Source organism: Curcuma longa, chromosome 8 (assembly GCF_044706935.1).
Source record: "Curcuma longa cultivar G26 ecotype Majalengka, Jawa Barat chromosome 8, ITB_CL_G26_1.1, whole genome shotgun sequence".
In the NCBI taxonomy this organism is placed as follows: domain Eukaryota; kingdom Viridiplantae; phylum Streptophyta; class Magnoliopsida; order Zingiberales; family Zingiberaceae; genus Curcuma; species Curcuma longa.
Window position 1 is genome coordinate 9076456 of NC_133868.1, and position 15975 is coordinate 9092430.

At 40.8% G+C, this 15975-nt stretch overlaps 2 protein-coding genes across 2 annotated transcripts; one reads left to right on the top strand and one right to left on the bottom strand.

Annotated features, from left to right (window-relative positions):
* Positions 1 to 148: 148 nt before the first annotated feature.
* Positions 149 to 2776, bottom strand: LOC141833579 (cytochrome P450 734A6-like). Its single transcript, XM_074721059.1, has 4 exons — positions 2377 to 2776; positions 1658 to 1881; positions 917 to 1570; positions 149 to 827 (listed from the first exon to the last, which is right to left on the bottom strand). Exons 1-4 carry the CDS (start codon positions 2669 to 2671, stop codon positions 360 to 362), a joined length of 1641 nt encoding a protein of 546 aa, XP_074577160.1. The 5' UTR covers positions 2672 to 2776; the 3' UTR covers positions 149 to 359.
* A 6187-nt stretch (positions 2777 to 8963) lies between these two features.
* LOC141833328 (uncharacterized) lies at positions 8964 to 15885 on the top strand. Its single transcript, XM_074720743.1, has 7 exons — positions 8964 to 9320; positions 10736 to 10871; positions 13687 to 13768; positions 14347 to 14522; positions 14934 to 15071; positions 15149 to 15288; positions 15385 to 15885. Exons 1-7 carry the CDS (start codon positions 9203 to 9205, stop codon positions 15618 to 15620), a joined length of 1026 nt encoding a protein of 341 aa, XP_074576844.1. The 5' UTR covers positions 8964 to 9202; the 3' UTR covers positions 15621 to 15885.
* Positions 15886 to 15975: the final 90 nt, after the last annotated feature.

The following is a 15975-nucleotide window of genomic DNA, read 5'->3' on the forward strand; positions in this document are numbered from 1 at the left end:
GTGTGACAGCTAGCCCACACTTTTAACGTCCATCCAACAAAATAAGTGTCCAATCATCGCCACCCTTTTGCAGGTGCTCACTGTTCCGTCCTTCTACTTCCACTCCACCACTAACGTAGGTGAATTTGCCAAAGGATGAATCGAGCTTCTGATGATAAATTCTAGATTTAAGATTCGTTTTTTGGGGAGAATTTACCTGAGTTAAATGAAAATGAAACTGTTGAGCGAACTGTTCCAGCCAAATTTGTGGCAAGCTTTTACATTGCCGAGTTAGTAATGGTGGTGGTCACTGGTCACGAGCTTACAGGGTTGCAGGGGCTTAATTAGTCAACCTGTAATACACAAAACAGGAGGCGGCGTCACGAGGAGAGGTTTGGATTTGGATCGTCGGAGGGCGGCGGAGGAAGAGGGCGGAAGAGGATGGGGGCGCCGTACTGGGGGTAGAGGAGCATGAGGACGGTGGGGGCGTGGACGTAGGAGGGGGCGAGGCGGAAGGCGAAGCGGCGGAGGAGGATGGCCATGGTGAGCTTGGCCTCGAGGAGGGCGAGGTTCTGGCCGATGCACATGCGCGCGCCGAGGCCGAAGGGGATGAAGGCGGCGGGGTGGGTGGCGGCGCGAGCGGCGCCGTCGGCGAACCGTGCCGGGTTGAACTGCGCCACGTCGGGGCCCCACAGCCGCGCGTCGTGGTGCACGGCCATGATCGGGATAAGCAGCTCTGTTCCCCGCGGCACTCGGCAGCCGCCGAGCTCCACGTCCACTTTTGCTCTCCGGATCGTCGCCACCGCCGGCGGGTACAGCCGGAGCGTCTCGTTTAGTATCATCCCCAACTGAATGAAAGAAAAGATTGATCTTGAATCAAAATATTTTCAAATGTCGAGATTGGAGGGTGATCGGAGTTAATGTTGATTGATATTACCGTCTTGAGCTTGGCCAGGTGCTCACGGGAGAGGAACTCTTGTGCGCTTCCGCCGCAAACGCGGAGGACCTCCGCCCTGGCGCGCTCCTGCCACTCGGGGTGCATAGCGAGGAGCACCGTCGTCCACGTCAGCAGGTTCGACGTCGTCTGCTTTCCGGCGAAGAAGAACGTCTTGCACTCCTCCACGATGTCCCGCACCGTCATCGACGCAGACAGCCGCGCCGAAGCCTTCTGCTTCCCGGCGCTCGCTTCGATCATGAGGCCGAGCAGGTCCTTCGCGTTGCCCTCGTGCCTCTTCCCTTCGTCGTCCTCGTCCGAACGCTTCCTTCGCAGCCCGATCAGCCTCTCCAAGCTCCTCTTGATCTCCTTCTCCAACTTCCAGGAGTCTTTGTTCTTCTTCGTCGGCAAGAACCTGTAGCCAGGGATGAAGACCTTGCGGAACGCCTCGGCGGCGAAGGCCATCTGCTGCGCTTGCAGCCGGAAGACGGCTTTCCCATCGTCGTAGCTCCGTCCGAAGGCTGTCCTAGTGATGGCGTCCTCGGTCACCGTCTGGAACCACTCCGACACGTCGATCTCCACCTCCTCGCCGGCTGCCACCGCCGTCAGTTTCTCCACCATGTCCAACACCGTCTTCCCGATAAACGGCATCAGAAGCTGGAACAAACAATGCGGCAACGTCTCGAATGACTACCATATATCATACAAAGGATTGCATGCCGGAGCCCAAGCGTGCCTGCTCACCTTGAGGTTCTCCATGTAGAAGGTGGGGGCGAGGACCTTGCGGTGGTGCGCCCACTTCTCGCCCCGGAGGCTCACGAGGCCCTCGCCCTCGAGCTGCCGGACCAGCGGGTGCGACTCGTAGCGCTCGAAGGCGTCGGAGTTCGACAGGAAGATCTCCCGAATGAGCTCGGGATCGGCGACAGTGAGGCGCGGCGTAGGCCCGAACCAGAGCAGCAGTGTGGAGCCTGCAAAAAGGCATTTTGATCCACTCTCTAATTAGAATTAGTCACAGTAAAGAGAAGTGAAAACCATATAGTTACGGAACAGAGCAGAACAGAGCAGAGCAGCGTAGCAGAGGAAGCTAACATCAAGTGGGGGCGGCGGAGGAAAGCAAGCTAACAAGTAACAGCCGCTGGAAGAGCTCGAGAACTACAGGACTATTTCCTGAGGCAGAGCTCAGTGAAAGAGTAGGGCAGCAGAGTGTGTCCCTCTCTTCTATGTGGATAAAGGCAAAAACCACCAGCTGGTACGGCAGTAAAGCTCACTGGGACTGGGTCATTTAGTAGACAGTGATGCAGACGACGGGATCGAAAACAAGGTGGGGACTCGAAGAGAGAAAAAATGTGGAATAACAAGATGTTAATAACAGGGAAGATCACCGAACAATTCGCATATTTTTGTCACAATGTAAATGGATGAAGGCTATCGTGAAGAACCAAGCTGGGAGAGCGCGTGCTTACCGTAGGTTTTCTTCCATTGGTAGTAGAAGGAGAGGACGCGGGGAAGGATGTTGTGGGAGTTCTGGGGGATCATTGGCTTGGCGGAGGCCTCGAGCATGAGGGCGACCATCTCCCGGACGCAGCCGATGAAGAACCGGTAGGGCGGGCCGCGGATGCCCTGCCTCGCGAAGTGCTCCGCCACCCGCTTCGGCCGCCACCACAGGAAGTCCGCCACCTTGAGCATCATGCACGCCAGCGCGGCGCCGGCCACAGCCACGGCCACGGCCAAGCACCACCGCACCCCGTCGTCCTCCATGCTTGGCAGTCCACGGGAGGAGCAGAAACAGAGGCTGCTTCCCTGCGGCTTGTTTTATAGCAAGGGAGCTAGCTGAGTCCAAAAGCGAAGGACGGGGAGGGTATAGCTTCGGATTTTGAGAGAGAGGTGGGGGGAGAGAGAGAGAGCGGAGTTATATAGGCGCAGTTGGGAGCAGAGCCGGCGCCGTTGGGGGCCGCCGTCGGGGTTAGAAGGGTCAACGACGTGGGGATGTAATGACCAAATTGACCTGTTCACAAGTGGTCGCACAGCTGCGCTTTATGGGTGTAGTCCATTATTGACGCGAGATCCATCGATCAATTAGGTAAAGAGGGATAAAACAAACCTACACTGTTCGTATAATAATAATAATAATTATTATTATTATTTATAGCAATTTTTTATTTTTGGTCAAAAATAAAATCTCTGTGTTTTTTTTGTTACAGTAATTCTCTTCGTACTAATATAAAATTAATTAAAATGCCTTTCATTTAGTAGATAATGCTCATTTTAAAGAAATTGTTTTCAAATTTAGATGCTTTAAATTTTATTTAATTAACCAAATGGCTTATTTTTTAAAAAAATAAATGATATTTCATAAATAATTATTCCAAATAAGTTCTATCTATATAAGCAGATTTTGAGGTTATAGCACATAAGAAACCTATTTAATTAAATTAAGAAATTTAAATATAAATAAAAGTTAATTTTAATGTGAAATAGTTTTTAAAAAATATTATTTACACATCTGGACTTCTTCTTCCTCCCCTCTCCTCTCCTCTCCCAACAGATAAACAGAGCCTGATAACGTTTAAACGAGCTTGAATCCGACAAAGAAACAAAACAAAAAAGGCATGGCCAAAGCTTTCGATCTCCTCTGTTACTCTCCCACTAGTAGTTTGAGGAGCCCCCAAATGTTGCTCATTTGCACCTTGTCCCTTTCGCGCATTAAACTGAATCCTCCAAGCGCCTATTCCTTCCCTGTCGCCGAGCCCTGTGCGATCAGCGACGTGTGCTTCCCTGCGCTGCAGACAAGGATAGCACGCCACTGAAGCTTATTCCCTTAGCTTTTGTCGAATAAGGATAATGAGCCCTGAAGCTTGGTGGCAGCGGCGTGCAACGAGAGCTGGTGATCTTTTCTTGCACTCCCAGCTCTGCTTCAGTGTCCCTCCCCGTGAAATCCATGGAGTGAGACGGCGCCTGACTGAGAATATTCAACACTCCTCCTTCTTTGGCTCTGTCTGAAGCTGCTGCTGCTGCTGCATGCCTCTCCTTGTCACGAGGTTGCAGTCGGCCATTAAACTTTCTTCCAGTTCCCATTCAATCAAGAAGAGTTGTTTATCACACACTCTGTTCATCTGGTGTTGACCCCTGGCATCCTTTTCCCGGACCTACTTCCATAAATGAGAAACTGATTGCCATTCGCTTGCTACCTCCTCTCATCTTGCACTGTTTCCCAGGCCCCGGAGGAGGAGAAGGAGAAGGAGGAGGAGGAGAATTCTCACTCTCCTCTGTCACCGAGCTGAAACAATGATTGCCATTGACGTCGAGAAGAACAACAACAACAACAACCTTGTGTATGGCAAATTATTGACAACAATGGCACAGTGCTGCTGCCATAAAGTGGGTGCTGGTGTTGGAGTTGGGTGTCGAGGCAATAATGAGCCAAATGTTTAATTAATTTTGGGTGAGGCAAGACACTGTTTGACACACCTACCTCTCGTTAGGTGCCCAATAAATACACTGGCAAATGCACATCTGATCCACAGTTGGAACTAGGAAGAAGCCTCATTCAAAGTTTCTAAACATGTACATGGATGGCTTTAATCTGTTTGATCGATCGATGACTTAGCCGCACTAATTTGCTTTGTTGGACGAGTCGAGCTTAGCCGAGAGACCGAGCCGATCGAGAAATCATGTGTGTTGATCAAATTTAAATAAAATTGAGCTAATTTAGCATTTATATATGCAAAACAAACAAACAACAAATAATAATAAGTAGGCCCTTTATTTTACAAATATATATTTTTTTTAAAAAAAAATATTTCACTATATAAAGACAATTCAGGTACGAACATACCGGGAATTGCATGCACTTTGAGTTATTTGGTTAGTTAGGTAGCCACTTTCATGGAATGATCTCTTTGGATTTGTGTGATAATTAATTAATTTATCCAATTTAGTATATCATTTAAATTTCTTGTTAAATTTAATATTATTAACTAATAGTTAGCTTTTTGGTTTTGCTAGCAATTAAAAATAATTAATGGTGTGATTGTCGTGGAATTAATGTTATAATATACTATAATATAATAAATTGATGCCGGTCCTTGCAAGCTACCATGTGAATTTTCTTCACACAAATCCGTCAATTTGGAAGGGTTTGTTCTTTGTAGAAGAAACCACTTTCACAGCAGAAGACTGAGAATGAATTAATCACGTTAAAATATGATTTAAACATGCACAAATTGCAATGCACATTCTAATCTTTTGGGGAACAGAACAACAAGCGAAATGTTTAATTAATCATAATTATTGTTTTTTTTTCTCTCTCTCTGATTATTTTATCTCCTTCGAGTATAAAAGCGAGGGCTAGGTTCAACGCATGGTTCAAATTAAAGTTAAGTTGTCTGTTAAATAAGAAAAAAAAAGGTGATACTTTTGATTCCATAGAAATTTTTTTATTGATCATCAGTATATGCATCTCCACGTCTAATAGTCAACGTTTTAAATTTTTCATCTTATTAAAAGAAAATATATGCGTAAGTGTTAGGTAATAAACCATTAAGCACCTTATCGCTGTATTATTATCAAGGGCTTAAGTTGTTTGTTAAGTGAATAGGGGTGTTCTATAAATTCTTATCGGTTCAATTGCCAATTTGGCGACAAATCAGCCATTTCGTCACCAATTTGGCGACGAATAGTGAATTCGTCGCCAAATCAAGTGGGTCCAGGTATTTAAGTGACGGCGGAATCGTGAAATTTAACGACGAATCTGTGATTTCGTCGCTAATTTGTGATGAATAGTGAAATTCATCGCAAATTAACGACGAATTTTGGTCATCACAATTATAGCAACAAAAATGATTTTGTCGCATATTTCGTTACAAATTGATAACAAATTCTTTTTTCGTCGCAAAAGTTGTCCTAAATTTGCGACGAATATTATTCGTCGCAAAATTTTGTTGTTAAACGGCTGTATTTTTGTAGTGTATAATTGAACAAATAAGAAGAGTCAAAAAAAGGATTATGAAAAGAAGAACAAGTGGGGAATAGGTTGAGATTGGATTAAAAAAAAAGATAATAATTGATGGTTGAACGAGAAATTAAGGAGGTGAAGAAGAGGGAAGCGAATAAACATGATAATTTAGTCATGTAGTCATCTTATTAGCTTTAAAGAAGAGTTCATTTTATCTTCCTGAAACCCTAAAACAAGAAAACACAATGGATATATGAAATCACACTAGATAGACATGAAACATCTCGATATATCGATTTCAACGAGAACAGTATATTTGGATCATAATAATTACTCAGCTAGCTTTCACTAGATCCTCTCCCATTGTGTGCATGGCTAAAATAGCTATAGGATCATAATTCCTACATCACGTATAGCAATGGTGAAGTCTTATCACCACTCCACGCATGAGTCATGCATGTCCACATCGCTAGATCAGATCATCTCCTCCATCCAAACAAAACACACTGAGAGATATTAAACTGATTAAGATCTCGTGGCCCCATCCATAGATTTCCTCTCCACTACAAAATGATTGGCAGGCGCTCGACTTAAATCTTTGCATGAATTGAAAATCTTTTACCTTTTGTCATCCAAGACTCTAATGATAGATCGAGCTTATCGTATCTCTATGGTGATCGATCGATCGAATACGTACCTGCAAATTCATTCAACCCCATCAGGTAGCTAGCCTTAACTGGAGGGTGGTTCTTCTTGTAGGGCCATTGAATGCCTTTCTCCAGCTTTAGCAATTGAATGCTGAGCAGTCAGCACTGGTGAGCAAGGGAGCTAGGGGATATCACAATCCAGGTCTCCCCCGACCACCCGCCGACATGGTTGAGTTAGACCTTGCCCGCACTCAGACACCCGACATCCCCACCATTATCTCCGGTCGCCATCCTTGTAGTTGGCCATCTCTTCGATCGCTTGAATATTGTTGCTGTCTGCACCAGCATTGTGAGGGGGGAGGGGAGGCCCACTCTGTACATACTCTCTCATCATCATCTTTCTTAACACATTTAGTACTGCTGCTATCGTCTGCTAGCTTCCTCATCAGTAATCAGAGCAAACAACACACAGCTCGATGATGACGACGACGACGACGATAACTGAGACTGACGTTCTCGACTGGACTGGAACTAACGATCCATGGCATCATGGTCGCCTAGAGAGGAATTGAATTGGATTCCTTGTTTGGGTTTTGGGACATGTGACATGTTTGATCTTTGGAGGCCTTGTGACAAGCAGGACAGTGGATACTGCACCATGTGGTTGGGTGGAAATGGAGGATGGTACCTGTTTTGTGGTCCTGTGTACATTTGTTGCAGTTTTGTCACGGCCTTTGAGTCAGGCTAATTGTGGAGTTAAAGCAGTGGAACCTACAGCTCGAGCCTTCAATATAATGTTTCTTTCAGGGCAGTCGAATTGATCATGATCAGCCAGAGACAACCAACTTCACCTACTTTACGAATCGGAATCGAACCGATGAACCATTGGGCTAGCTAAACCTTACGATTCAGCTTAGCGGTTTCGGGCTATAGATGTTTAGCCTAGAAGCTGGAGTTAAGTTACATTGGAGATTAGAAGAAGAGATCAATTCAATTGTCTTTCTCATTTCAGGCTTTCTAATGGGCCTGGATTTGGGTCGAGCCCATTAGTTAAGTTAATAAGCCCAATTGATCAATTGGAGATGGTGTGTGTGTGTTTTTTGAATCAGCTCCCGGGGCATATATATATATATAGCTGAGTTGATTATGATAAAGCAGAGTTGCAGAAGAGGACAAAAGTTTGAATCTCAGTAAAACTGAGACAATACCTTCCTCCGTCGTGGTCAACTGACAGATTCTACCTTTTTGCAAAAGAGTATTTTTTTGAGTCAAATTTGCTGAGGTGGACAAAGGTTGAATCTTGACAAAGTAGGCAATACCTTCTCTCTCATAGTGGCTAACTGCAGCTTCTCAATTTACTTCTTCACAGATGGTCATGGGGGCGACTGTGCTGGGGGTGACGGATTCCATCTTATGCTGAAGTTGTGTGTGTTTTTTGGTAATTCAGGTATTCAGTTATTTGAATCGATTAATCCTATAAGTGACCGGTCCGATCTCACGAAAGTTTCTCATCGGTCACTAAGGTAAATTGGAAAGCATGAACAATATATCACTTCGTAGTCAGCGTTCTAAAATTATCTTCTCACTAGAGGAAATTAATCCACAATAGGGGTGTCAATTTGAGTAAGTCAAATGAATTTGGGTTAAGTCGAAGCAAGAATAGAATATTACAAAAAAATCTCAATCCGAACTCGAGCTCAATTTGAAAATTATAAACCTAAACCTGGATAACCCAACCAACTCGAATAACCCGATTGACCTGATTAAAATAAAAATTTTAAATTATTTTCTCTAATAATTTTTTACTTTTTTATCTTAATATTTCATCATTGTCATACTAATCTTTTAGCATTTATATACATAAAATATATATTTTCAAAATACAATTTGATTTAACTTATTCAGGTCAATCCAAATCGAACCCAACCCAAATACAATTTGATTTAACTTATTCAGGTCAATAATCGAACCCAACTCAAATACAATTTGAATCCAATCCGACTCAAAAAAATTTTCAAATTAGATTTCAGATCCAATCCAATATGACCCAAACTAAAATCTCTGATCCTAATTTGATATTTTTCAAATCGACTCGGAGTCGAATTTATTTTTGACACCCCTAATGTAGTGTGTCATAGTTGAAAATCGATCTATGAATACCTAATTAACTACGAAATCATCTTGTCTTTACACCGTAACCCTAGGGGTAAATTTTGACAGTGTTTTTAAATTATAGGAGGGGGAGTGAAAATTTTGATGAACTTCGACGAGTATGTGGAATTTTACTTAAATCTTGGGACCTCCTCGCATATTGAGGATCAACCGGTCAAGGCGAGGAATATAGGCGTCTTTGGAGCTGTTAAAATCTTGATCGGACGGCGAGTATTCCATCCCGTTCTTCCCTTCCGCGTATAAAATGGCGCTCCCCCTTCACTCACCGCCGGGGGCCGTTCCTCGTTCTTATGATGATCTTTTTTGCTCCTATTTTTGTTCCCAGAGACTGATCCCGCAGTGTTGTAGATAATACGTTGTTCTTGGCGATCTCTGCTGAGGATTCTTGTCGATTTCCATCTTCGTTTTCTTTTTAATCTTGGAGGTGGATTTGTTATTGTTAGAAATTATGGGGTTAGGGTTTCCTATTTGCCAGTGATCTTTGCTCCTCGACTGTCGCATAGCCTTCTTTAATCCATGGAGAAGAAGAAGGTGGCAGTTCCTCTTGTGTGCCATGGGCATTCACGGCCCGTCGTGGATTTGTTCTACAGCCCTGTTACACCGGATGGATTCTTCCTGATCAGTGCAAGCAAGGGTGAGCATTTCTTTGTTTCTGTTGTATTTATTTGGGATCAATGATTCTTGAATTTGTAGACGATCGTTACAAATAATGAAGAAAACTAAAAGATTTAAGTGTGCAGAACAATAAAATAAAGCAAATCTGAGACTTGAATGTAACAATAAGATTCCTCTTATGGTTGTATCGGCGGATCATTCTTGATGTTCTTTTGTCAGTCTTGTATACGTGATCAGTTGCTGATTTTTCACTGATTAAATTGAATAGAAATTACTATCCCTCAACTTGTATTAGTCTGCGATGTGGATCTAGCCATAAGAAATATTATCGTATACCATAGTTCATAAGTTTATGTCAATGATTGGCATCTTGCAAGAAATTGTTTATTTCTTGTCCATTGGCATCTTGCATAAATTGTTTGCTTTCGCATATACTGCAGTCTTTCTGGCCTCTTTTAATACTCTTTTGGCTAGTGTCCCATCTGTTCATACAGTAATTTATTATCCTTATCGTTGTCCTCTTAAAGGAAATAGAGGAACTGTGATGAAAGCTAATGCTTTTACATTCATTGACATGACACTAGTGGGTTGTTTCTATCTAGGAATAATTGGAGGTCCTACTAAAGTTCTCAGATGTTAAATAGTGAATTTCATTAGTATTTGTCAATTTGAACAATATGCATACTTCATTGTATTTGTGGAAAGGAAGAAGGAAGAGAGTGCATTGGTGAATACTGAGTCGCAATGATGCTAAGCAAATTAAGAAAATAATATAGTGAAGAGAGAAATCATAGAAGAAAAAGGTAAATGTAGGCAGATGCTTTAGATTGTCACATTTGGTTGTAAAACTTTAGACTGTCACATTTCATTTTTCGTGTCTTGATTCTGAATTTCAAGGTGAAAAATGCCTTTTTGAGTTACAATCCCAGTGTTTCCTGTTATTTTATCACTGAAATATTTGAATAAATGGACAATTCTTTGAAATTTGGAGTTAAGGCTTTCCATGAGATATATTCCAGCCTCTAGTACTCTAATGATGGAGTCTTATTGCTGATCCTCTGGTTTTTCTTCGTTTTACAACACTATCTAAACTCATAATTTTTATTGAAAAACTTGCTTTGCTCCTGATGAGCATTACACCAATAGATTCATAAAACTTGACAATATGCTCATTATGTTTCTCCTTTTTTTATCATCACTTTTGTGTTAATTTTCATTGGAACTTCAGATAGAATAAAATATTGATGAATAAGATTCTCTAATTTGTTTCACCTTGATTTCTGCCCATGAATGATTCTGGTGGGTAGCCCTTTTTCCTTGTTTCTGGCAAAAACATTTTGTAATGTCTGGAGAAATTGCATACTAAATGAGTTTAATATCTATTAAATCCTCAACAAGATATTTCAAATTGATAATGCTTGTTTGACATTGTAGATGCAAATCCAATGCTTAGAAATGGTGAGACGGGAGATTGGATTGGTACTTTTGAAGGGCACAAAGGTGCAGTTTGGAGTTGTTGCCTTGATACCAATGCATTACGTGCAGCTACTGGATCAGCTGATTTTTCTGCGTATGCCATTTTATCTAGAATATTCCATAATTTATGACAAAATTTATGAAAGTCAAAATTGGAATGATGTTTAACTTCAGTACTATAAATGTGCTGGGCATTTAATCTTGTGTTCCTTGAATATTTGCATTACGTTTTCTATTTGTGATGACTCATCCTTGTGTTATATTTCAAGATAAGCAAATAATTTAGCTGTGTTTTTGTACATTTGTTCCCAAGTCTAGTATTAATTACTTTAGTCTTTTCCTTGATTGCTTAAAAATTTGTATCTCTGCTTTTGCCTGATCTTAATTGTGTGTCTTTCTATTGACATTTGGGACAATAGCATAGGACCATATGAATATGTAGGGTAGGATGTCTTGCATATTGAACTTTGAATATTTCTTTTACGGATATCTTGCATAGAAAGATACACAAGCATTTAATAATATAGGTGAAATCTAAAGAGATAATATTGGCTTAGAATAAAAAAGGTGAACATGGAAGATTTCTTGCTTTCTTTCATGCCCCTTTTCCCACAAAGTAGTTGCCCGCCAACAATCATTTGAGATATCATGAGGATAACATGCACTTTTTTTTAAATGCTAAATACAAAATGGGCATGCCATTTTATTTATTTCCAACAATATGCTATGAAGATATCTTGTATGCATAGACCATTCTTTTACCATTGATTTCGCTGCTGCAATCACTGGACAGCTACAAGGTTAAGAGGCTCAACAAAAACCTTGCTGCAAGAAGAGTACGCGAATAGGAATCACACAGGTAGGCACTTCTGAAGCCCTGTTTGAGAGTGGCAGAACAAATTCACTACTTTTTGAACCATCACGAAGAACAACAAAGTTCTAGAGCTCAATGATCCCTCCCCTCCTACCTTAGTGTGAAGATATAGAGAGAAGATTTGGGAAAGAGGATTTGCCGAACCAAGCCATAGCTGCTGTCCAATTCAGGAAGAACAAAAGATTGTTGGAACTCATTATGGAGCAAAAAGGAGAGGGAAGCCTGAGTTCCATTGATTTTGCCACTGAAATCACTGGACAAGGATGAGAGGCTCATTGCAAACCTTGCTGGGAGAAGAGGAAGAGAAAGGGAATCACATGGGGAGGCACTGCCAGAGCTCTGCTTGAGAGTGGCTGAACAAGTTTACTTGCTCGAGCCATCACAAAGAACAATGAAATTTGAGAGCTCAATGATACCTTCCCACTTTAGTTTGAAGATGTAGAGAGGAGATTTGGGAATTGCCATCCAGTGCTCACGTCTTCTGTATCCTCCTCACCAGATTGAGGGTTCAGTTAGTTGTGATGGATTCACACAGAAGAGGTCATAGGGGGAAAACAAACTTGTGAAGGTTGAAGAAGCCACAGTAAGAGGTGGGGAGCAAAAGTGACTTCACAAAGGGAAGAGATTGTGTAAGGGATTCATCCTAACATGCTTGCATGGCTAGGGATTAGAGAGAGTTGTTGGCAAGGTTTTGTAACAGGTTGGGTTAGTGAGTTAATATAACAACAACCTTAGCATATGTTTTAAATTTGTATGGTTGGGCGGGCTACTAAAAAGAGCTTTCATTCAAGAAAGTCTCCGTTAAGCTTGCCCTTTTGACTTATTGCTCATCCAATAATTGCAGGATTGGTTGAGAAAAGATCTTTCATTCAAGAAAGTCTCCATAAGCTTGCCCTTTTGACATATTGCTTATCCAATAATTGTTGGATTGGTTGAAAATATATCTCCACTCAATAAAATGATTTGAATCATATTGAGCCTACAACAAATTAAACTTTTGTAGGGCAGGTTGTCTATTCGTCTTCAACATTACACTCATTGATCTCATTTGAATGGTTTACCTACCTTTACCCCTATCATGTGTTGTAGTTTGACCTTTTGTCTCTGAACTACTAACAACCCAGGTTGATCTAGGTTGGGATTAAAAATGCTGCAATTGATGGTGCTACTAAGTTGCCAAATTATAGGACAAATATAGGTGATTGGATGCTTTTTGATTTTTTGCATCATCATCCCTAGTTTGGTGACCTTTTTTCTCAATATGAATGGAGAAGGTGAGCCTTTTTGCTCACTATCATATTCAATTGTGTGTGTGCATTCTATCAATCACTATCTTCCTCATTTGGTGCAAAGGTGTCATCAAAATCAAGTCAGTTTACATTTCATCTCCTTTTGAAGCATTTGCACTAATAAGTGTTATTTATTTTGTGCAAAGGTATCATCAAAATCAAGTCAGTTTACATTTCATATCCTTTTGAAGCATTTGCACTAATAAGTGTTATTTATATAGATCATTTTTCTAAATGCCTTTCTCAAACACTGTTGTTAACTTTAAAATGAATCAGTCGAAGTAGAATTTTTTTTTCACTAGCAGTATTGTGAAAGATTCATACTATGATTTTTCTCAGGAAGGAAGCTGGTTCCTGAATTTTCATTGTTTCTCATTTACAATAGAATAAAAAGTATGGCTTCATCTGGTAAATTAGGATTTGTATTCAAATCTAACCAAACAATGGCCTGTTGTATACACATTGGTATTTACATAGTATTTTATGAATGAGATAACTGTTAGTTATATAGATTAGTTTACCTAAACTGGCTAGTTGACCTATCATCCATATATTGGACAAGTGTGGACTTATAACTTAAACCATGGTAGTGAAAACTTTTATTAGGACTAGGATTCAAATATTGTTTCTTGCTCTTAGAATTTAGAGCAATATGTTGCTCTAGACTCTTTTTTTTTATTTCCTTTGGAAACAACATCTGATCTCACTATGTTTCATTTGAATGATCTTTGCCTCATTTCTTTCAGGAAAGTATGGGATGCTTTAACTGGAAATGAATTACATTCATTTGAACATAAGCATATTGTCCGAGCATGTGCCTTCTCTGAGGTACATGAGACTGATTTGCAGTTTTTTGAATTATATATTCTTTTTGCTTTGGACTTAGCAGTGTTAATCCATTGTATTTCTGTTCATGGATTCTCCAACACCTCATCTGCAATGTGTTTATTGTGATTTTTTCCCCCTTTAGTGCACTTGTTTCCCACTAGCAAAGTCTGGTGTCTGTGTTTGGTATGATATCATGTTTGTTTCTTTCATATCTGCTAAGGTTTACCATTGAGATAAATAATATAGCATATCTGACATTATCTGGATTTTATTTGCCGTTGGCTTTCAAATACAATACAACACTACATGGCTCTGATAGTGGACTCTTCATTTACTCCATACCCCTCTGTAAAACCAGCACTTCAACAACGACATATCATGCCTGAGTCTGACATATTATAACAGATGATGAGAGAGATCACATCACTTGAATGAGTCATCTGTTTTGCTTTACCATCTATACCTGAACTGATGCGATTAATGCCTCCAATTGTCCTTTTTGGAGACATTCTTGTTGGCTACCACGAGCTGCATCATATTCTTCTTGTATTATTCATGTTGCCCATTTTTTGTGGCAGAATATGCACCTGCTGTTGACTGGTGGAATTGAAAAAATATTACGAACATTTGATTTGAATCGCCCAGATGCACCTCCAAGAGAGATCGATAAGTCACCTGGTTCAATCAGAACAGTTGCTTGGCTTCATAGTGACCAGACTATACTTAGTTCTTGCACTGATATGGGAGGTGTGAGGTTTGTTCTGTTTATTCCTTAGATGCCCTTTTGTGTTCATTGACTATTCTTATCTACATCTTCCTTGAATTGCTAGATTGTTTAATCCCTTCTTGCTTGTTGCTGGTGCATTTGTTCTTTTTTTCTTCTTGAAGTCGTTAATCATCATGCTTGCTGGGCACCTCAATATTACCGAATCAACCTTTTCCATACTGCCGGCATTGAGGAGATGACACACAAGCATGGTGGTTTTTTGGTTTCTAGTTTATAAGAAATAATCTGTTGCTAATATGATATTCTATGTTCTAATTCACTGTTTTACAAAGATCTCTGACATTGATGGGTTTTTTCCTATATAGATATTAGTTTACCTCCTTTTGAATCATATAGTAGTCCTAATCCTTTGTGGTCAATAAATATATATCATCTCAGATTATGGGACATAAGAAGTGGAAAAATTGTGCAAACACTTGAAACTAAGTCACCTGTTACTAGTGCTGAAGTCAGTCAAGATGGACGTTATATAACTACTGCTGATGGCTCAACTGTCAAATTCTGGGATGCAAATCAGTAAGCTTACCTCTGCCATTTTTCTTTTCAATACTCAAGCCTTTGTTGAAATCAAAATATTGATACTTGTTTTTCAGTTTTGGGCTTGTGAAAAACTATGACATGCCATGCACTGTGGAATCCGCTTCACTTGAGCCCAAATATGGAAACAAATTTGTTGTTGGAGGAGAAGATATGTGGATTCATGTCTTTGATTTCCATACGGGTGAAGAAATTGGTTAGTTCATTTTTTTTTTGTATTCCATGTTAACTCTGCAGTCATAGAATATTGATCTGTTAGGTTAAAAATTCCTAATTTTTTCCCCAAGTGCAGTTTATAACAAGGGTCACCATGGTCCAGTTCACTGTGTGCGATTCTCTCCTGGAGGTGAGTCTTATGCCTCCGGGTCTGAGGATGGCACCATCAGAATTTGGCAGATGGGTCCGATGGCTGATGATAATGATTCTTATAGCACAAACACGTCTTCTGGGAAACAAAAGGTTGGTGCCGATGAGGTTGCTCGTAAGATCGAGGGGTTTCACATCACCAAGGATGAGCTGAAGGAATAGGTTTTGCATCAAGTTACATCAGTTGGTTCCATATATGGAAGGCCGTATTGCTAGTTTTGCTCTTGTAAGGCGAGCACACTTGATTCCTACGATGCCTCACTAGTTAGATCATTTTTAGATGATGTTATCAAAGAACAAAAAATCTTTCCCTTTTGTTTCAGATTTTTTGGGTTCTTTTTGGTGCTCCATCAGCAGCAACAGTTCTTTTCTCAAGCTTGTCTTTGCCTAACAATTAGACGCTGTTATATATTAGTTTATAAATTAATGGTCCGGGCTATAGTTTTTAAATTAAAATTCTAGCAATGGAATATCATATGATAGTCCTCAGCCAATATTGCAACTCAATTTCAATAAG